The sequence below is a fragment of the Orcinus orca genome, chromosome 9, assembly GCF_937001465.1.
Source record: "Orcinus orca chromosome 9, mOrcOrc1.1, whole genome shotgun sequence".
NCBI classification, from domain to species: domain Eukaryota; kingdom Metazoa; phylum Chordata; class Mammalia; order Artiodactyla; family Delphinidae; genus Orcinus; species Orcinus orca.
The window spans coordinates 14972764-14994828 of record NC_064567.1 but is presented as its reverse complement, the minus strand read 5'-3'; the positions used below and the strand labels follow the sequence as shown (position 1 = coordinate 14994828).

Sequence of the window (22065 nt, the reverse complement as noted above, 5' to 3'; positions counted from 1 at the left end):
TTTATCTACCACTAGTTTCCTCATATATTTGCCTTCCTACAATTTGCCACCTCTTGAAGCTCAAAGTCCCTTTCCTTTGTCTTGTCACTTCTCTTTAAATGTAACCTCTTTTGGAGAATGGTATAAATGCTTACAAGCCTAGCTGTTTCTTTAGGGGTTTTCTCTTTTTATGAAGTCCCTTCATGCCACATAATACTTTTAGCATCAAATAAATGTGTATGACTTTTCTCCTGTTAATCTGTTGTCAGTTAATTTTGCAAAGCCTGCTGGAGAACCTATGAGAATAGAGGAACATTTTCCTCCACAACAGAAACCTGTTTGATGTTCTAAGATAGTCTCTCCCTTTCTCTTTCTTTTTCTCTTTCTCTCTCTCTCTCTCTTCTTCTTCTGCTTCTTCTCTCCATCTCTCTGTCTCTTCATTTTCTTATCGATGTTGAAGAACCCAAGTTGTTTGTATTTGCACAGAATTTCCCGTGTTCTGGATTTGGCCAGTTCCATCTCCATGTTTGTTCCCCTAACATGTTCTTCAATTCTCTGAATTTCCTGTAAACTGGTAGTTAGAGGTAGGGGCTTGATCATATTCAAGTCTGATTTTATTCCTCAAAATAGTTTATTGGTCGTACTACACATTCTCTATTGCATTACATCAAGAGGCATATAATAATTAATGTTCTCTCTTTTTGTGATGTTAAGACTGATCTTTGGTTTCTGTTGATACTGGTCTAATCCATTCATTATAAAGTTTCCCACCAACTTTCCACCTAATGGTTTTAGCAGCTATTGACAATCATTTCCTAGATCCATTACTTCATTAAGGGATGTGTGGTAATATCGTAATTTTATCAATTCTTCTATATTTATAATCTAGAATTCTTCTATAAGGAAGATTTTTCCCACATAATTTCCCTGAGGGGGGGTGATAACTTTTTATTAGCTGTATAAAATATAAACTTATTATAATTAGGCATATTTCCAATATTTTAAAGAAGATGCAATTAAGAGAGTAGATGAATAAGAAGAGAGAAGCATTAGAGAAGTGATTAACAAAATCTGGAGATTAGTTACTAGATCTATTAGTTTGCCCAACACAATACTAAAGCTTTGACTTTTCCCCCTTTAGTCTTTTCTATTTATTTATTTATTTCCATTCATTTTAATAGACTTTCATTTTTAGAGCAGTTTTACATTCGCAACAAAATTGAGCAGAAGGTACAAGAGTTCCCATGTACCCCAAACTGCCCACACAGGTATAGCCTCTCCCGTTATTAACACCCTCTGATGAACCTGCATTGACACATCTTTATCTTCCAAAGTCCAGAGTTTACATTAGGGCTTGCTCTTGTTGCTTTGACATTTTATTTATTAAAATACGTTGCTTGAATTTTTAAAAGCTTGTTTTCGTCTAAAATCTTGGAAAAGCAGAAAAACACATATAAGAAAATAAAAATCACCTGCACCCTCACTCAGGAAAAGACCACAGAAATATTTTGATATACAGATTTCCAGGTCTTTCTGTTCTTCCTCCCTTCTCCCTTCTTTCCTTATTTCGACCTCTCTTTCTCCCGTTCTTTCTTTCTTTCTCCTTCTTTCCTTCCTTCCTTCCTTCCTTTCTTCCTTCCTTCCGTCCTTCTTTTTTCTCTCTTCCTTCCTTCCTTCTTTCTGTCTTTTGTAACACTTTTTCACCTATTTTCATTTTCCTATGTTGTTTTCTGACAGGAGTATTTTTAGTGGCTATATAGCATTTCATCACATAGATACAATGCAGTTTAGTTAAGCATACTCAGTACTGGTTTATGGGTTGTTTCTGCTTTTTTGGCTGTTATAACTATTGCTGTGACTTTTTAAAAACTGTACCTATGCAATCATTTAAGTTTGTGCATGCTTTTCTCTGTAGCATAAAGTCCTAAGAGTAGAATTTTGGGGTCAAATGTATATAAATGTACATATTTTAAATTGAACTGATTTATACTTCCACCAGTGCACTAATACATAATAAGATTATGTTTTTAGGGCTTCCCTGGTGGCGCAGTGGTTGATAGTCCGCCTGCCGTTGCAGGGGATGCGGGTTCGTGCCCCGGTCCGGGAGGATCCCACATGCCGCGGAGAGGCTGGGCCCGTGAGCCATGGCTGCTGAGCCTGCGCGTCCGGAGCCTGTGCTCCGCAGCGGGAGAGGCCACAACAGTGAAAGGCCCGCGTACCGCCAAAAAAAAAAAAAAAAAGATTAGGGTTTTATAAAAAGAAATAGGAAAAAGCAACTACCAGTCATGCGGCTGACGGCTTCTAGAGGAGCTAAATCGATATTGCTTTCCATTTCCAAGGAATGGATGGTCACCAGTGTAAGGGATAAACTTGAGTCATTCATTGTACAATTTAGAGAAAAAGGTATACTTGAAGCTCTAAGAAGTTCTGAAATCAAGTATTCCAATAGAAAGCAAGAGTCCGTACTGCAGTTTTTATTACCAAATCTCATCTGGAGTGATTCAATTCAAATGTTTATGAGCAATGAATAATGAATCGAGTGTAATAAATAGTTATTTCTCTTAATGATTGATACTTACGTGAAAGAAGGCAAATATTCTCAGGGGATGAAGTGTGACTGGACCTCATGTTTCAACATGAATGTTTGTTTCCTATGCAGCAAATTATGGTTTTGCAAGAACTTTTACTGTATTCTTATGTACTATAATACCTAGCACATAGAAAACACACGAAATATTTCTTGAATAGATTAAATAAATAAATAAACTATGTTTGGAGAAATAAAAAAGCAAGACCACATCTATGGCTGAGGATGGGGATTCCTCTGAAGGTCATGGAATCTATAGTCTGTTAGGACGAAGTCTATCCTGGGAGAGAAAACAAGAATATAGGATATGGATGAAGGGAAACTGAAGTCTACTCCGCTTCAAAGCACTTGATGTCTGGCCTGTAGGCACTAGCGTGTTAGAGCTGGCTTGTACTGGCTAGCAAGAACCAATTACTATAATTTTCAGGAATCTTGTGAGCTGGTGGTTAAATTGTTAGTAGCTTAAAATCGGCCATGGTCAGACTATTTACACCATGGAAATCAGTAAACATATAAATGGATACACTCCCGATTCCCCCAACCCCCAAGCCAGTTAGACCTATACTAGCACATCACTGACTCCGGGTAAATGAGACAGACTCACAGTACAGTGACATCCTAGACATCCCTCATCTGCCTGGGGCAGTCTCACTGGACACCAATTTTCCTGAGGTTATTATTAATAGCTCCCCTTTCACTGTTGAAAGTATCTAGTTTGGACAGTAAATATTTGGTTATTCTAGCTCAAGGGTACTCCCTTAAGGAGCGGTAGGCTGGCCCTGCAGGCCAGGTTCAGGGACTCCCAGTTCAAGACCCCAACTGGGACTTGGACCTATGGAGTTTGAGGAACACCATCTACAATTATCCTTTTGTTTAACATCTTTAATTCATTCCTCCAAACACTGGTGTTAATTAAAAATTCATTTTCAAAAACTTTATTTCATTAATTTTAATGAAATTAAAATGGGAAATGAAATTTTAATGGGAAAAATTATGATGCCTTAAATCTCAACCCAAGAACCCATATAATTTTGGCAGAAAAATGTAATAAGTAATACAAATAATTGTATATAAGCAATAAACAATTTGAAAATATATAAACATGATTTGTATATAAAGTGAAATGTAATGAAAGTTTATTGTACTTGCCAAAGGATGAATTAAAGACCTGGTGGTAGATGGTGGAGGAAGAAGCAGGGGAGTCCTTCTGGGAAGGTAGTGAAGAGGATACAAATGGACGTTCAGATATTCAAGACCAGAGTCAGATGCACTTGACAATTATCTCTTCTTTCTTGAGACTGATGCTAGAAGCAGCTCCTTGGTCAACTTTCCAGCATGTACGACTGATTCAGAATTTTTCTTCATCTTCTCACCATTTATGAAAATTCTTACACACAATATGGTGAGCTCCCCTTAAAAACATTTTAAGCATTTTATTGTTTCTACCTTTTCATTCTGTTTACCACACACCTCTTTGTTCAATGGTTGGTATAGGAACCATTTGGAGGCTTATACTACTTTGCACTTGAGATGCTCTTAAAAATAAAGTTATGACACACAAAAAAACCCTTTAGGACAAAATTAAGGCTGAACAGAAAAGCCCTTCAAAACAGACCGAAGAGTATCTCTCCCTAATATACATGAAATCATCTGCAATACAAAAATCAAACATAGCACACAATTCAGATTTGTTCCACATGATGTTCTTTAGCTAGAAACTGTTGTGTCAAGAATATCAGTGAGTGGGTCTTTGTCTGAAATCGTAATATCAAGATATTGCTGCTTATCGAATATTTCTTTAGGAGGTTTTTGAGTGAAAAAACAGTATACTGGAAGAATGAGTTGTCAGAAAAAATGACATTATGACTATTGTGGTGAAAAGCTCTAGACTAAAGAGTTACTATGGGTTAAGAATGATAACTACAAAAAATTTAGCCTTGTACACAACAATAGCAATGATGTGCTGCAATTCCCTTCTGAAATCTTTGAAGTATTTGGTAAAGTCTTGTTAAATGCGCCAACCAAGTCTTGGCGCTCATCATTGGGGACAGAAGGAAGTGTGAGTGCCCATGCTTGGGATCAAACAACAAAAGAGAAGGGAGAGGGAGTCTACTTAGAACATGCGGGTGATGAGACATCCTATAAACTTCTAAAGAAAAACAAAATCAGACTTCTCAACAGCCACACAGGAAGCTCAAAAACAATGGAGAAGAGCCTTTAGAATTATGACGAAAAATTATTACCAATCCTGAAAAGTCTTCTACATTATTTTGATTTTTAAAAAGACAATATCAGTTCATAGCTTTATGATTATGTGTATTCCTAACCACTCTCCACCCTGAAAAGGAATCTCATGGGAACAACGTCTCTGTCCTATTTTTAATGTTATAATCACAGTAATGTGTTACATGTTAAGACTTGAATGACTGGTTGCCCTAGAAAGTTCTGAGGTCTTCCTTGAGCAGCCCTGCCCCCCTCGTACCTGCCTCCCAAGAAGAGTTTTTTCTCCTTTCCAGAACTCCAGTGTCTTTTATTTTGTATCATGATTAATTGTCTCCTCATTGGAGTATGAGGGTCACAAGCTCAGCTTAATCGTCTTGCTACACGCAATTGCCGGCACAGGACCTTGAACCTGGTAGGTGCTGAAGAGCTCTGTGTTGAATGTTTCTACATCTTGAGTAATCTTATATCTTTGGAAATCTTTCTAAAAACTTTTCCAGTATTTCAGACTCCCTCCACAACACCATTCCTACTTCAAAGTAAAAAAAAGGAAAAGTTCTTGTAAAACCGTAATTTGCTGCATAGGAAACAAACATTCATGTTGAAATCATGAGGTCCAGTCACACTTCATCCCCTGAGAGTATTTGCCTTCTTTCACGTTAGTATCAATCATTAAGAGAAATAACTATTTATTACACTCGATTCATTATTCATTGCTCATAAATATTTGAATTGAATCACTCCAGATGAGATTTGGTAATAAAAACTGCAGTACGGACTCTTGCTTTCTATTGGAATACTTGATTTCAGAACTTCTTAGAGCTTCAAGTATACCTTTTTCTCTAAATTGTACAATGAATGACTCCGGTTTATCCCTTACACTGGTGACCATCCATTCCTTGGAAATGGAAAGCAATATCGATTTAGCTCCTCTAGAAGCCGTCAGCCGCATGACTGGTAGTTGCTTTTTCCTATTTCTTTTTATAAAACCGTAATCTTTTTTTTTTTTTTTTTTTTTTTTTTTTGCGGTACGTGTTGTGGCCTCTCCCGTTGAGGAGCACAGGCTCCGGACGCACAGGCTCAGCGGCCATGGCTCACGGGCCTAGCCTCTCCGCGGCATGTGGGATCTTCCCGGACCAGGGCACGAACCCGCGTCCCCTGCAATGGCAGGCGGACTATCAACCACTGCGCCACCAGGGAAGCCCTAAAAACATAATCTTATTATGTATTAGTGCGCTGGTGAAAGTATAAATCAGTTCAATTTAAAATATGTACATTTATATACATTTGACCCCAAAATTCTACTCTTAGGACTTTATGCTACAGAGAAAAGCATGCATAAACTTAAATGATTGCATAGGTACAGTTTTTAAAAAGTCACAGCAATAGTTATAACAGCCAAAAAAGCAGAAACAACCCATAAACCAGTACTGAGTATGCTTAACTAAACTGCATTGTATCTATGTGATGAAATGCTATATAGCCACTAAAAATACTCCTGTCAGAAAACAACATAGGAAAATGAAAATAGGTGAAAAAGTGTTACAAAAGACAGAAAGAAGGAAGGAAGGAAGAAAGAAAAAAGAAAGACGGAAGGAAGGAAGGAAGGAAGAAAGGAAGGAAGGAAGGAAGGAGAAAGAAAGAAAGAACGGGAGAAAGAGAGGTCGAAATAAGGAAAGAAGGGAGAAGGGAGGAAGAACAGAAAGACCTGGAAATCTGTATATCAAAATATTTCTGTGGTCTTTTCCTGAGTGAGGGTGCAGGTGATTTTTATTTTCTTATATGTGTTTTTCTGCTTTTCCAAGATTTTAGACGAAAACAAGCTTTTAAAAATTCAAGCAACGTATTTTAATAAATAAAATGTCAAAGCAACAAGAGCAAGCCCTAATGTAAACTCTGGACTTTGGAAGATAAAGATGTATCAATGCAGGTTCATCAGAGGGTGTTAATAACGGGAGAGGCTATACCTGTGTGGGCAGTTTGGGGTACATGGGAACTCTTGTACCTTCTGCTCAATTTTGTTGCGAATGTAAAACTGCTCTAAAAATGAAAGTCTATTAAAATGAATGGAAATAAATAAATAAATAGAAAAGACTAAAGGGGGAAAAGTCAAAGCTTTAGTATTGTGTTGGGCAAACTAATAGATCTAGTAACTAATCTCCAGATTTTGTTAATCACTTCTCTAATGCTTCTCTCTTCTTATTCATCTACTCCCTAAATTGCATCTTCTTTAAAATTTTAATAGTGTTATCAAAGTCCAGAATATTCCGTCTTGAATAAAACCATGTCCTATCAACAGTCTAGTCTATGTCAAATAGCACCAAGATCAGTGTAGTTCCTTGGACAGTTTTCCCTCACACATGAAGGGATGACCAGGCCTGCATATTGTTTCAGCAGTCTCCAGGGTTTCTGTGATTTCCTGTGGGCAAATAACAGCATAAATGAGATAACTACAGATATGGCCCAAGAATACGCAGAAGTGATTGCATGGGACAACTGGAATCTAGGAAACAAACATTTCTCTAAATGAGAATCTAAAGGAAACATAATACACAATTCTGCCCAGCCTTAAGACAAATGTTATAAAATTATGAGGAGCATATTAGCTCCTAGACCACAGCTCCATTCCAAAAAGGTCTTTACTTTGCATTTGCACAAATAAAGCAAAATTAGAATGGTTTTCCTGGAACTCAGGGATGATCGACCTTAATGTAAATCAAGTCTCTCCCTCTAGGAGGCAGATGATTGTTTACATATTTTAAGTGACAATTGTTTTCAGTTTTCAGTGTCTACTCCTGCTGTTCCCTGTATTAATATAACTCACCTTCCTACATATCAAAACCAATTACTTTTCTCTTTCCTTAATGCCATCCCAAGGCTCTGGGCTATGTATTTTGCACTAGACTACAAAGAGAAGTCAACACAAGTGCTGCCCCTGGGAAGCCCACACTTCTTTTGGGGAGAGAGATACAATTATATATATAATTAACTATAATAAAAATAAGGTTGAGAAAAATAGAGGTACAAGCTAAAGACAGAATTAATGGTCATGACACAAACTAAGAACATAAGAGTTATAAATTAATTTTCTGCTAGCCATTAGCATCTACATACCATCTGCTATGACTGCTTTCGAAAATCCACATATACACTTTGAATTTTCCATCAGGCCTATGTATTTCCTGTTCGAAACTAGATAATTTCATTTTTAAAATCACAATTAGATTTTTTATAGAACTTGATAAGCTGATTATAAAATGTATGTGGATAATGATGTGATACCTTTTAAAAACTGCTTCCTGATTGTTTAAAGTTTCTGTGATAGGTCTTGACTAGAATATACATGACTGTGCAAAAAAAAATGTCTTTGTATTCTTATTCAAATTGCTTCTGAGAAGCAAAATTCCTTAAATAGATTATGGAAGATAATAAAGGTACTTCTTTTTCTTGTAAAAAATATGTATACGGAATAGTAAACATAGAATAGTCTAAACAAGGGGGGGGTGGGAGTGAGGGCAAAACAGGTGAAGGGAATTAAGAGATATAACCCTCCAGTTATAAAATAAATAAGTCACAGGGATATAATATACAGCATAAGGAATATGATCAATAATATTGTAATAACTTAGTATGGGGATAGACGGTTGCTAGACTTATTGTGGTGATCATCTCACAATGTATGCAAATATCAAATCACTATGTAGTGCACCTGAAACTAACATAATATTGTATATCAACTATATTTCCAAATTTAAAAAACTTTTAAATAAATAAAAACTATGATCATATATGAGAAAAAAAGAAACTATGAATATATCTACTCAATAAGTTATAGTCATATAAAAGAAAAAAAGCATAAACAATTTAAGAAGAGAAATAAAAGGGAGAGTGGGTTTACCCTCTTAGATAGCAATATATATTATAAGGATACAGAAATTAAAATAGTACTCAGGGGCTTCTCTGGTGGCACAGTGGTTAAGAATCTGTCTGCCAATGCAGGGGACACGGGTTTGAGCCCTGGTCCAGGAAGATCCCACATGCCACGGAGCAACTAAGCCCGTGTGCCACAACTACTGAGCCCGCGCTCTAGAGCCTGTGAGCCACAACTACTGAGCCCATGTGCCACAACTACTGAAGCCCGCACGCCTGGAGCCCATGCTCCACAGCAAGAGAAGCCACTGCAATGAGAAGCCCCTGCTCGCCGCAACCAGAGAAAGCCCACGCACAGCAACGAAGACCCAAGGCAGCCAAAAATAAAATAAATAAATAAATTAATTAATTAATTTTAAAAAATAGTATTCAGGAACAATCAACAAAATGGTATCTGAAGCACACCCATGCATATGTGGAAATCTGATATAAGCTACAGGTGGCATATCAAATGAGGAGGAAATGGATGAATCATTTAATGAACATGGTTAGTACCACCGGTAATCCACATGGAAACGAGAATGAATTTGGTTTTCCCTCCTCTCCTCCCCCCAACTAATAAAATGTTCATGTCACAGAGTTGTTACTATATTATGTGGTTGTTAAAAAGAATGAAGTACATTCGTATGTAAAACTATGAAAAGATCTTCAGGCTGTAAAGTGAAAAGAGCAAGTTACAGAAAAAACATCTCTACAGCACAGTCCTATATATGTGTGCTCGGGTGCAGGGGAGGACAAACCTGAAGCCCCCAGTACACATCTGTATATGAATACACATTTGTAGAAAAAGGGTGTAGACGTATATACAACAAATTGCTACCTCTGTTACCATGAGGAGTCAAGTTAGTGCTGGGTTGGTTGTACATGGGAGCCATTACCCTTTATTCCAGACTTCCATAATTGCTTAATTTAAAAATATATAATACTATGAAACAGTCACTTGGAAAAGCTTGTAAAAATTATAAATTACTAAAGAAGTATGTAATTATTTAGTAAATTAATCTGTTCAGAGAGCTTTTATGAAAAGTCTTTTAGCTGCTAGTATCGGGCTGTCACGTGGTTCGCAAAATGTGGTCTGAGAACTCTGAAAGCTCTCTGATGCCCTTTCAAGGGAGCCATGAGGTCAAAACAATTTTTTAAATACACTGATATGTTACTTGCCTTTTTTGCTCTCATTCTCTCATGAGTTTACGGTGAATTTTCCAGAGGAAGAGGAGGGTCATGAGGTTAATGAGACAGAAGAGGTTAGGTGTAATGGCAAGATTTTTTCACTATGTAGCTTTATTTTATTTTTATTTTTTAACTATATGAATATGTACCTCTTAAAATTATACCTTAGAAGGTAATATAGGTAAATACTTGTATAATCTTGAGATGGAAGGCATTTCTGAACATGTCACAAAATCCAAAGCCATAAAGAAAAGAAATGATAAATTTGACCATAAAGTCAACAATTCTGTCTAGAAGGAAAAAAAATCCACAAGATTAAAATACAAATGACGCATGGGAAAAAATTTGCAACATATGGAGTGTGATAAACAGTGATTCTTTCAAAACAATAGAAAAAATGATGAGCACGCCATAGAAAAAATAGGCCAAGGCCATGATCAGGCAATCACAAATGAAAAAGATATAAATGCTCCCTAAATATATGAAGATATGTTCTGTCTCAGCACTAATCAAAGAAATGAAGATAAAATTAATAATAACTTACCTTTTTTAGACATTCCGATTGCAAAGATTAACTAGAATAATGGCAAAGATGCAGGGAAATTGGTATTCACATATAACATCAGTAGGAATGTAATAGAAATTATTTCTGAAGGGCAGTGTGGCAATACGTTTAAAGATATTAATTGTGCAACCCTTGATCTAAGAATTCCACTTCAAAAACTTAATCTAAGTCCACAGAGATAAATGAAATGCAGCAAAAAATCATAAGTCAGATTACTAATTTCTGCCACATCCAACCTTCCTTTATCCTTTTACTAATAGAATCTCCACTCGCCTAAGTTTTAGGATACATGACTTCTCCACTGAAGAGGACATTTCCCAGCTGACCTTGAAGTTTCCTGTGGCCCTGTAACAACATAATGGAAGTAAATGGTCGGTTTCTGTGTTACCTGATGAAAATTGCCAGTTCCTCTTTTTTTCCCAAGTGAAAACATGATGCTTGTGGGTCAGATCTAGCCATGTAGACAAGGACAACATTTTAAGGGATGGCAGAATAACAAGCTAGAAGGAATCTGCTGTCTTGAGTGAGCACAGAGCAGTGGTACATGTTACACGAAAGAGAAATAAACTTGCTATTGTTTGAGCCACAGAAATTTTCACAGCATAACTTAGCTAATATGAGTTTAAATGTCTGTCAGTATAGTTTTTTCCCATAAATTTTGTTATAATGGAGTCATAGGCAGTCATTAAAAGTGGCTTTATAAATCTATAGATGTCTACATGTATTGTTGGGTTTCTTAGTCTGCTTGAGTTGCTATAACAGAATACCATAGACTGGATGGCTTATACAACAAAAATTTATTTCTCACAGTTCAGGAGGCTGGAAAGTCCAAGATCAAGGTTCTGGCCAATTAAGTTTCCAGTGAGAGCTCTCTTCCTTGCTTGCAGACGGCCACCTTGCTAGGTCTTCACATGGCCTTTCCTTGGTGTACATGCTCCAGGAAAGAGAGAAGGAGAAAGCAGGGTGGCATGCACTGCACTCTGCTCTCTCTTCTTATAAGCCTGCCAATTATATCAGATTAGGGCTCTACCCTTATAATCTTATTTAACCTTAATTTACTCCTGAAGACCCTATGTCCAAATACAGTCACATCTGGGTATAAGTCATCAACATGTGAATTTGAAGGGAGACACAAATCAGTCCATAGCATTGCATTTAAAAAAATTACTAAAATCATGTATATTGTGATTTCGATTATGTAAAATTACATATGTGTGGGTGTGTACGTAGAGAGTATGTTTACCTAGATAGAGTCTGAAAAGATGCTCCCCAGTAGCAATGAAGTCTGTAGGTGGCAGTGACAGGCATCTTTGGGCTGCATTAACAACAAACTGTAGAACAGAAAAGCAGGCATAACTAAAAGTAATGGTTAATTATATCACCACCATAAAAGCAAACAAAAGCTATGTAACAAATTAAGATTTGTTTCAAATAAATAGAGTTAAAGGTTTTTTCAAAATAACCCAAAAGAATGACACTTTTCAGAAGTAGAAACCTGTACAATGCATTATACTATCAAGTGAAATATTTCTTGAAAAGTAGAAATTTCCTGTGCTACTGCTGTGCTTTATGTTGAGTTGTGCCAGGATAAATGTTTTAGAAATTTTTTCTTAAGAATAAACCAGGGCTTCCCTGGTGGCGCAGTGGTTGAGAGTCCGCAGGGAACACGGGTTCGTGCCCTGGTCCGGGAAGATCCCACATGCCATGGAGCGGCTTGGCCCGTGAGCCATGGCCGCTGAGCCTGCGCGTCCGGAGCCTGTGCTCCGCAACGGGAGAGGCCACAACAGTGACAGGCCCGCGTACCGCAAAAAAAAAAAAAAAAAGTTTGACAAAAAAAGAATAAACCATGTCATCTTCAGAGTCCTTTCCATCTCCTGCTTTGGTCCAATCACTCATCTTTCACTATTTGCCCCTTCTTCACAGAGGGTCACAGATCTCCTCATTCTCCTTATAGCTCCTAATTACTACACTTTTCCTTTCTTCTCTTCTTATGTTACCTGCAGCAGTTGTTGCTTTTTCCCTTTATTCTGTTTGTTTTCCTTCATTTGTTCCTTTATTATCTTCCTTGTTCTCACCTTCTTTTCTTTTTCTTTTTCTTGGTCCTCTTATTGATCTACTCTTGATCTATTGAGTTTTTCATTGCCTTTTTCTTCTTTTCCCCCTCTGCAATCCTTAACCTCATAATAAAACCCAATACAGAAAAACAGACACATAGATCAATAGAACAGAAATAAAACCATGCGCTTATGGTCAATTAATCTACGACAAAGGAGGTAGAAATATACCATGGAGAAAAGACAGTCTCTTCAATAAGTGGTGCTGAGAAAACTGGACACCTACATGTAAAACATGAAATTAGAACATTCTCTAACTCCATATACAAAATAAACTCAAAATGGATTAAAGACCTAAATGTAAGACCAGATACTATAAAACTATAAAACTCCTAGAGGAAAACATAGGCAGAACACTCTGTGACATAAATTTCAGCAATATTTTTTGGATCCATCTCCTAGAGTAATGGAAATAAAAGCAAAAATAAACAGATGGGACCTAACTAAATTTAAAAGCTTTTGCACAGCAAAGGAAGCCATAAACAAAATGAAAAGACAACCTATGGAGTGGAAGAAAATATTTGCAAACGATGCGACTGACAAGGGATTAATTTCCAAAATATGCAAACAGCTCATACAGCTCAACATCCAAAAAAAAACCCAATCACAAAATGGGCAGAAGACCTAAGTAGACATTTCTCCAAAGAAGACATAGAGATGGCCAACAGGCACATGAAAAGATACTCAACATTGCTAATTATCAGAGAAATGCAAATCAAAACCACCATGAGGAATCACCTCACACTGGTCAGAATGGCCATCATCAAAGAGTCTACAAATAATAAATGCTGGAGAGAGTGTGGAGAAAAGGGAATGCTCTTACACTGTTGGTGGGAATGTAAATTGGTGCAGCCACTATGGAGAACAGTATGGAGGTTCCTTAGAAAACTAAATATTTATTTATTTATTTATTATCCTATGATCCAGCAACCCCACCCCTGGGCATATATGATGTCATTTATATGTGGAATCTAAAAAAAATTATACAGATGAACTTATTTACAAAACAGAAATAGCCTCCCAGACATAGAAAACAAACTTATGGTTACCAAAGGGGAAAGGGGGATGGGGGGCAGGGATAAATTAGGTGTTTGGGATTAACAGATACTTACTACTATATATAAAATAGATAACCAACAACAGCCTACTGTATAGCACAGGGAACTATACTCAATATCTTGTAATAACATAATGGAAAAGAATTTGAAAAAGAATATATATACACATATGTCTGTGTATGTATATATATATATATATATCTGAATTACTTTGCTGTACAGCTGAGACTAACACAACATTGTAAGTCAACTATATTTCAATTTTTTTAAAAAAAGTGCCTTCACAGAGCAGGCAGACTATTAAAATGTGGAGCTTCTCTCTTCCCCCAGATAGTCCCAGAACAGTGTGCTCAGGTATTGTTTCCAGTTCTTTTTTTTTAAAAAAAATATTTATGTATTTATTTATTTGGCTGCGCCAGGTCTTAGTGGCAGCACACAGGATCGTCACTGCAGCATGCAAACTCTTAGTTGCAGCATGTGGGATCTAGTTCCCTGACCAGGGATCAAACCCGGGCCCCCTGCATTGGGAGCACAGAGTCTTAGCTGGACCCCCAGGGAAGTCCCTGTTTCCAGTTCTTAAGCTGATTCACTCCAACTATTCAGAAAGGTAGTAAGTTGACTAGAGCCTCATGAGTGAATATTCAGTTTACAGCTCTGTGTTACACATGTCCTTCAAACAAGGGGATGAATATACCCCTTCTCCTATTACTCTCTAGCCCGTACCCAACTTCTTTTCTTCTGCAGGTAACATTCTGAAAACATGATTTACCTGGAAGAAAAAAACCATTGGGGAGGGGAGGTGTTCAGGAAAATGGAAAATCACCTGCAAATATCTGTCCTGGACCTTATTTACTCTTTTGCAGATGGCTCACAAGAGCAAAACATTTGAGGAAAGGGACCATAATCAAGGCAAATAGTTGGAAAGGAGCAGAGGATGAGAGGACTAAAGCAGGACTAAAGCAAGCTCTAGATTTTTGGCCTCCATGAAATATGTGAGATATTAAAGGAATACAGAAGAGAAGAAATGGTTCTTAGCCTCGAGGAATTGTAATCTAGTAGGAGAAATAACATGCCTTTTGTGTTGGGTGTCCACAACACCACCCTCAGTTTCAGTGGTTTGCTGGAAGGACTCACAAGATTCAGAAAGTTTCTATACTCCCAGTTACAGTTTATTACAGCAAAAGGATACAGCTTAGAATCAGCAAAGGGGAAAGGTACATAGGCAAAGTCCAGGAGAAACCAGGAACCAGATTCCAAATGTCCTCTCCCAGTGGCATCCCACAAATAGCCTTAATTCTCCAATCAACTACATAATAACACGTGCAAAATGTTGGTAACCAGGGAAATTCACTCAAGCCCTGATATCCAGGATTTTAATTGGGGGTAAGTTGTGAAGCCACACAGCACCTGTGTGATTGATTTTAACTACTTAGTCTCCAGCCCCTCAGAGGTCAAACTGACACAGCATGGCCCAGGGCCTCAGGTATGCAAAAACCATTGTTAGCCTTGTTAGTATCAGATCAAACTGATAGAGTGTGGCTCAAAACTTCAAGCTTACAAACACACTCTTATTAGGTAAGATAACAGTTCAGAGATCATCTCCTAGGAGTTATTCAAGGGCCAGTTCTTTCTGTGGAATATGTAGGATGATTGTGTAACCCACCCTCACTGAGTTAACACTTTACTGCATCACCAAGTAGTATGCAGACTATAAACTATTTTAATTTAAAAAATATTTATTTATTTTATTTTGGCCTCGCCTTGTGGCATCTTAGTTCTCCAACCAGGGATCGAACCCAGCCCTCAGCAGTGAGAGTGCAGAGTCCTAACCACTGGACTGCCAGGGAATTTCCTATAAACATTTAAAAAAAAATAACGGAATTTAACATTTTTCTGATAGCAGAAAACTTAATCTAGTCATATTCTCAGTTACTTTAGGTTTTGTTTCTATTTTGTTTTTGGTCATCATTCAGATTTTAAGTCAGTCAATACAATATTCATTCTCCCTTCTATCTAGGGCCAATTTGAAGATCCGAGGCCGTAATAGGGCCATGGCATATGTGGGAGAGACACTGGGTGCTCGGGCATCCTTGGTTTACGGTGGCATACATAGAATGTGCCTTGCCTCCATTGTTTCTTGACTGCTGACATCTCTCCGGAAGCCACTGAGGTAATGCAGGACAGTCTTTGGTCCCTGCACACTGCATCCTCCTTGTCCTTACAATGAAGCCTCAAGTCATCCAAGCCTTTGGACTACTACTGAAGGGACAAAAATCTTTACTTTTTTCCTTTAAAGCTATAGGAGATTGAGCGAAGGGGTAATCTCAAACTCTTCTTGTCCAGACCTGTGTCACAACCTCTGAGAGTTCTACTCAAAAATAATTTTGTTAAACTTCCTTGGAAGTTCAAGAATTTCCATCCATTGCTACCTTTTAAGGGGTGGGTGTGAGAAATCCTCACCAGCATCTAATGCTCTTGCTCTCCTTGCAGACTCCCTTCTCTTCCAGCACAGGCAACCTGTATCTCCTCTCTCAGAAATGGTGATAGAAGTAGTGCTGGTGAAGTTTAGAAAATGACAAGCCATCCAATTAGGCTGAAGATTAGAATGGGTATGGGAAAGCGGTGAGGATCAGGCAGGAAGATCGAATGAGGCTATCAGGCAGGGATGAAATTGTGGAGAGCCTTGGATGCAGTGGGGAGCCATAGAAATTATAGAAAAAGAGAGGGCAATAGAGAGAGCTGTAATTAAGGAAGAATAAGAGTGTGGATCTCTGTGAAATATTTTTGCAATACATTTGGGAGGACAATATATAGATAAGATAATTGGGATTAAAAAAACCTAGGGCTTCCCTGGTGGCGCTAGTGGTTGGGGGTCCGCCTGCCGATGCAGGGGACACGGGTTCATGCCCCGATCCGGGAAGATCCCACATGCCGCGGAGCGGCTGGGCCCGTGAGCCATGGCCACTGAGCCTGTGCGTCCGGGAGCCTGTGCTCCGCAACGGGAGAGGCCACATCAGTGAGAGGCCCGCGTACCAAAAAAAAAACCAAAAAACCTAAAACAATAAATTCATTTTCTGGACTTAAAAAAACCCAGAAGCCGTATATATTTGAACAAAGTAAAACATGATTGTTTTAATTACATGAGACTAGGAAGTCTAAGAATATGGAAAATAGTTTTCTCTAAAACTAATTATCCATGATGATTTGAGAAACTGAACTAGAGGGTTGTATTAAATTGCATGGAATTCTCTCCAAACAAGCCTCCCCAATTTACCTCTTATTCTTTTCTTCTCCACTGCCATCATCTGAAGGAATACAAGGCACTTGTCTTTCAGTCTGCTTGAATCCTGTATACCACCTCTACAATGAATTATTAGCATATTAAGAGCATTACTTTTAATACAGAATTTGCTTTCCTACTATATGAAGATTTTCAAGGTACGGCTACAAAAACAGGGTACAGAGGGAAGGGCATTTCAAAACAAAGGGAAAAGCACGTGTAAAGCAGGGAAGAGTTAAAATTGCTGGAGCATAAAGTAGTGGGAGCTTCAGCTTGAGAGGTGTATGGGGATGAAATTTGGAGGGATAACGGGTGGGATAAGAAAATTGTTGCTCTAAAGCTGTTCCTGGACCATCCACATCACAATCAGGAGATGCTGCTAAAATTGAATATGGGGAGGGGTCCAAGGATCAGCGTCTAAGTAAATTTGCCAGGTGATTCTTATGCAAACTAAGGTTTAAGAAACTACTACTATACAAAATAAATAGCCCTTGAATGTCATTAAGAAGGAAAACTTCACTCTGGAGGCCTATGGAAATTGGATTTAAGGATCTGTTTGGGAAAAAGGCTGCTAGGAGAGGAATAATTTGGGAAAGGTAAGGTCTCGAGGGAGAGCTAGGATGCCTGGAGTTGGCCCTTTGGCCATTTTTTTTTTTTTTTTTTTTTTTTTCCGGTACGTGGGCCTCTCACTGTTGTGGCCTCTCCCGTTGTGGAGCACAGGCTCCGGACGCGCAGGCCCAGCGGCCATGGCTCAGGGGCCCAGCCGCTCCGCGGCATGTGGGATCTTCCCAGACCGGGGCACGAACCCATGTCCCCTACATCGGCAGGCGGACTCTCAACCACTGCGCCACCAGGGAAGCCCCCTTTGGCCATTTTTAGAGTGAAAATATGTGTAACTTCTGATATAAGTGTGGGGTGGGGTTGGGGGGATGAAAAAGAATATTTTAGAATTATTTGGCTATCAGTATTGACATTTGTTTCTATTTCTTGTAATGATGCCATGTTTATGCAATAAAACACTTTCAAACAATCTTTATTGGAAACTCCTTGGAAAATAAACCATTTTTATTCACTTAAAAAGCAAATCACTGACTTTAAAAGTTAATTTCACCTTTTTCATTGGGGAAACCCTTTAAAAATTCCCGACTTGCAAGAGAACCTCCCCTCTTACTCTTCATGCTCGCAACTCATCATAGAGATGAGTAAATTCAGGTGGCAAAATCCATGCCTCCTCCACAACATCTTTTCTACACAACATTTTTCAAAATTCTTTCCTTTGCTTTTCACTCTCTCCACTTCGTCATCCTTCTACCTTCCCACCATATTTATTCCTCCTACAGGACCCCTGTCTGCAGTAGTAAAATGAGTTTTTCGTAGCAGTTACTTAATTTACAATGTCCGGCAGACACAGTGAAGCCCCGCCCCGTAGGAGGAGCTAACACAGGCGGACCGAATTAGGTGGTCCATCGTTAACAAATGAACCCTTAATCTTTTTAGAGGAGCTAAACACACACAAAGGCCCAATCAGAGGCCGCGGTTCCAGGAGCTCGGTGGGCGGGGCGGGGCAAGCTACCTCCCACCTCCCAGCCTCTCGCAACGGCCGTCCGAGCCTCGCGGGCTTCCGCACGCCCCGCCCCACGACCAGGCGCGGCGGCTATTGGGCGGCGCACTCCTTGCAGTCGCCTCGGTTGCTGGGAGAGGGAGGGAGGGGGCGGGGCCTGAGGTGGGTCCTGGGGCCCGAGAGAAAGGCCGGGAGGCGAGGGCGGGCTGGGCGGATTTGACGAGAGCCGCGGCGGTTGGCGAAGCGGACGGGGCGCAGCCTCTCCGGTGCGAAGAGCAGTCCCCACTGACAGATCCCCTTCTTCCGGCCGTGCCACCCGGGAGGCGGATCCCCGGGGCCTGAGGAGGCTTCCTTGGCCCTGGACTCCCTCCCTCTCCTACGAGTCACCCGGGCGGCCTGGGAGGAGAAGGAGGAGAAGGAAGTCGTCGGGGGCGGCGGCGGGCAGAGAACCCGCTCGTCTTTTCCCGGCGGCGGCGGCGGCGGGGGCAGGACAATGGAGGTGGCTGTAGAGAAGGCGGCGACGGCGGCCGCGGCGGCTTCGGCGGCGGCCGCCGGGGGGCCCTCGGCTCCGCCGAGCGGGGAGAACGAGGCCGAGAGTCGGCAGGGCCCCGACTCGGAGCGCGGAGGCGAGGCGGCCCGGCTCAACCTGTTGGACACTTGCGCCGTGTGCCACCAGAACATCCAGAGCCGGGCGCCCAAGCTGCTGCCTTGCCTGCACTCCTTCTGCCAGCGCTGCCTGCCCGCGCCCCAGCGCTACCTCATGCTGCCCGCCCCCATGCTGGGCTCGGCCGAGACCCCGCCGCCCGTCCCCGCCCCCGGCTCGCCGGTCAGCGGCTCCTCGCCGTTCGCTACCCAAGGTGAGAGGCGGGTGCGGGCGCGGTAGGGGGTGGAGAGCCCGGGCAGGCCGGCGCCCTGGAGCGGCGCAGCGACCCGCTGTCATGTCGCCGCCGCCCGGGGTGCGCGGCGGGGGAGGGGCGAGGAGGGTCTGTGCTGCCGGCGGTGACATGGAGGGCCCGCGCGTTGTGCGGCGTACAGCGCGCCCCGCGAGCAACTTCCACCGGCGCTGTAGACTTGGCCGCGCTGCTGCTGCTGCTCCCCAGCATTCTCCCCCCGGGTGCATGGCCCATGTGACCCGCACTTTTGAAAACCTCTGTTGGAGTCTGCTGTAGTATCTCGGGTCCTTTGACGACTGCATCTAGTTAACCGCTGCCCTCTGCCTCCCCAAAGCTTTGTCCAGGTCCATGTGATCCTAATCATCTCGTATGTACCCATGTTATTTGAGCTGGAGAGGGGGAGGGAGGGATAAAGATGAAGTGATGGTGACTTTCTTTGATGATTGATTACAGATCGGATGCCGTCTATTTTTTGTCTTGCATGTTTTGGGTTATTTACCTTAATGAGCCCCCAGTTCTCTCCTCTCCGATGGGGACAAAGGAACTAAGAGACGGTGTTTTGTTGTCCTTCTCTTTCGGAGATTTTATTTTGAGACAGTAAATGGTAAAGAGAAACAGAACAAAGTGATTTGGGGTGCCGCATTTTCTTGTATTTTGTGGACAGCAGCTGGAAATGTTGAAGTTACTGTTCTCTTTGTGGTGTTTGTTACTGTATAATGAGACTTTTGACAGGTAGTTCCCATTGCTAACGTTAACAGGTTTGAAACACTTAAAGTAAGCACAGTAAATTGTTTCTGGTAGAATAATTGAGGTTTTAAATGTTTATATTGCAAATATTTGAGCACCTCCGTTTAAAAAATACAAAGTGGAAATAATTCGTTTTTAATATATACTGCCTTTTTTAAAGGGACTAGTTGATTTAATTAGAGATAAAATGCAGATTAAACAGTTGAGCTAGGTCAAAGAACATATGAAATTGATGCTTTTAAAAAGGTTGTAGTGTTAGATTCTTGATTTAATTATATGTTAGGAACAGTGTCTAGTTGAGAGAGACAGTTTTCCGTGGGTTTCTCTGTTTCTGCAGGTCTTACCAGGGGAGGTACTGACTGCCCTTTGTTTCTGTTTTTAAAGGATGTTTGTATAAGGAAGAGCCTTGGAAGGTAGAGATAGTGTCTTCCACCAGAGCAAAGAATAGCCATGCATGTGGTGCTGTATAATAAAGATAGATGTCACCTTCTGGAGTGAAAGGCAGGCATGCTTATTGCCCATCATAAAAGAAGAGGGTTCCCTAGGCTTAGGTTTCCTCTTCTGCAACACAACCCATTGCCTGTGCAAGCATCAGCTGCCCCTCTTCACCTTGCCAGGTGGGAACCGGGCCTCTGGAAACCAGTGCAAAAATGTTGACACTTTGGCTTATATTATTACTGGAAGTAACAAACTGCCCTTTGTATCTGACCCACAAGTCTCCTGTCTTCAACCAGCATCCGTGGAAGCTACTTTGTTAGCTTACAAGTAGGGTAAAATCTCGAATCCTTCACGCTGATTTGCTCTGCCATGGCCCACCTGTTGGAAAGTTAGTACAGGTGAAACTTAAATTTTAGTTCTTAATTTTTAGACACATTTAAGGGTTTCTTTTATTTATATTTTAAATGATCAAATGGGCCAGTAGCTAATTAGGAACTAAATTTTGCATAATTCTAGAATTAAGAGGTATTGTGTGCCAGGCCATGACATTTAGATCTGAATGAATGAGAACGTGGGTAATAAAAGCTCTGATCCTCAACTCTGAGGCAAGTTTGCAATTATATAGAGTTCTCAAAATGTTCCAGTCTCCAAATATTTTTTACCTTTGTGTTTGTATTGTAAGCAAGAGTTCAGGAAAGCATTTAAATTGGAAGATAATGTTTTTGTTTTTATACTAAGAAAGAAGAAGCCTTTGTTAAATGATACTTTCACATACACCTCTAAAAAATAGTTAGGGCTATTTTCAATAAATTAAAAATACTATCCTGAGTCTTAATAACTTGAATATTTTCTCCCTGCCTCTCTCCTTGCAAACTTATTTTAATACTAGCTGTAACAAAAGTTTAGGCAATATATTTCAGAACTACACTTGACCCTTGAACAACACAGTTTGAACTGCAAGGGTGCACTTATACACAGATTTTTTTCAATAGCAAATACTAGAGTAGTACAAGATTTGCGGTGGGTTGAATCCAAGGATGCGGAACTGGTGATAGGGAGGGCCGACTGTAAGTTATATTCAAAATTTCAGCGGCGGAAGGGTCAGCACTCCTAACCCCAAACTTGTTCAAGAATCAACTGTAAATAAATAGGGTTCATTTGATTATCTCTGTTCTTCATTCTCCTAATGAACTTGTGGGTACAGGCATCATAGGTCAAACTACCTTCAGGAGCTAAGCAAGTAATTGAGATGGAAAACTATGAGCCTGGGGTAAAATAATAGGGAATGGTGGGGAGTGAAAGGAAAGGGGAGCAAACTGTACTTAGCTGCAGCACATTGTCCTGTGACAGCGCAGGGCCAGGGTTGGAGGATATTTTATTTGTTTATTTTTTAACGAGAAGTCTGGAGTCTGGATTTTATGTCATGTTTTTCTAGTATTAGATATTGGCAAGTAATTAAAAATGCACACGCACACGCACACACGCGCGCACACACACAATGTAGACCCGTTCTGTAGGCCAAA

At 40.2% G+C, this 22065-nt stretch overlaps 1 protein-coding gene and 1 long non-coding RNA gene across 5 annotated transcripts in view; one reads left to right on the top strand and one right to left on the bottom strand.

Annotated features, from left to right (window-relative positions):
- Positions 1 to 10724: 10724 nt before the first annotated feature.
- LOC125965471 (uncharacterized) lies at positions 10725 to 11784 on the bottom strand. The gene is made up of 3 exons (XR_007479375.1): positions 11695 to 11784; positions 11260 to 11385; positions 10725 to 10796 (listed from the first exon to the last, which is right to left on the bottom strand). It is a non-coding gene; the product is annotated as an uncharacterized LOC125965471 (long non-coding RNA).
- Positions 11785 to 18858: 7074 nt separating this feature from the next.
- TRIM24 (tripartite motif containing 24) overlaps positions 18859 to 22065 on the top strand; it is a 94398-nt gene continuing 91191 nt past the window's right edge. For all 4 annotated transcript variants that reach the window (XM_033432378.2, XM_004272157.3, XM_033432377.2 and 1 more), the window contains exon 1: positions 18859 to 19321. In XM_033432378.2, coding sequence (XP_033288269.1) covers positions 18958 to 19321 — 364 coding nt within the window. In that variant the 5' untranslated portion in view covers positions 18859 to 18957. The remainder of the gene's footprint in view (positions 19322 to 22065) is intronic.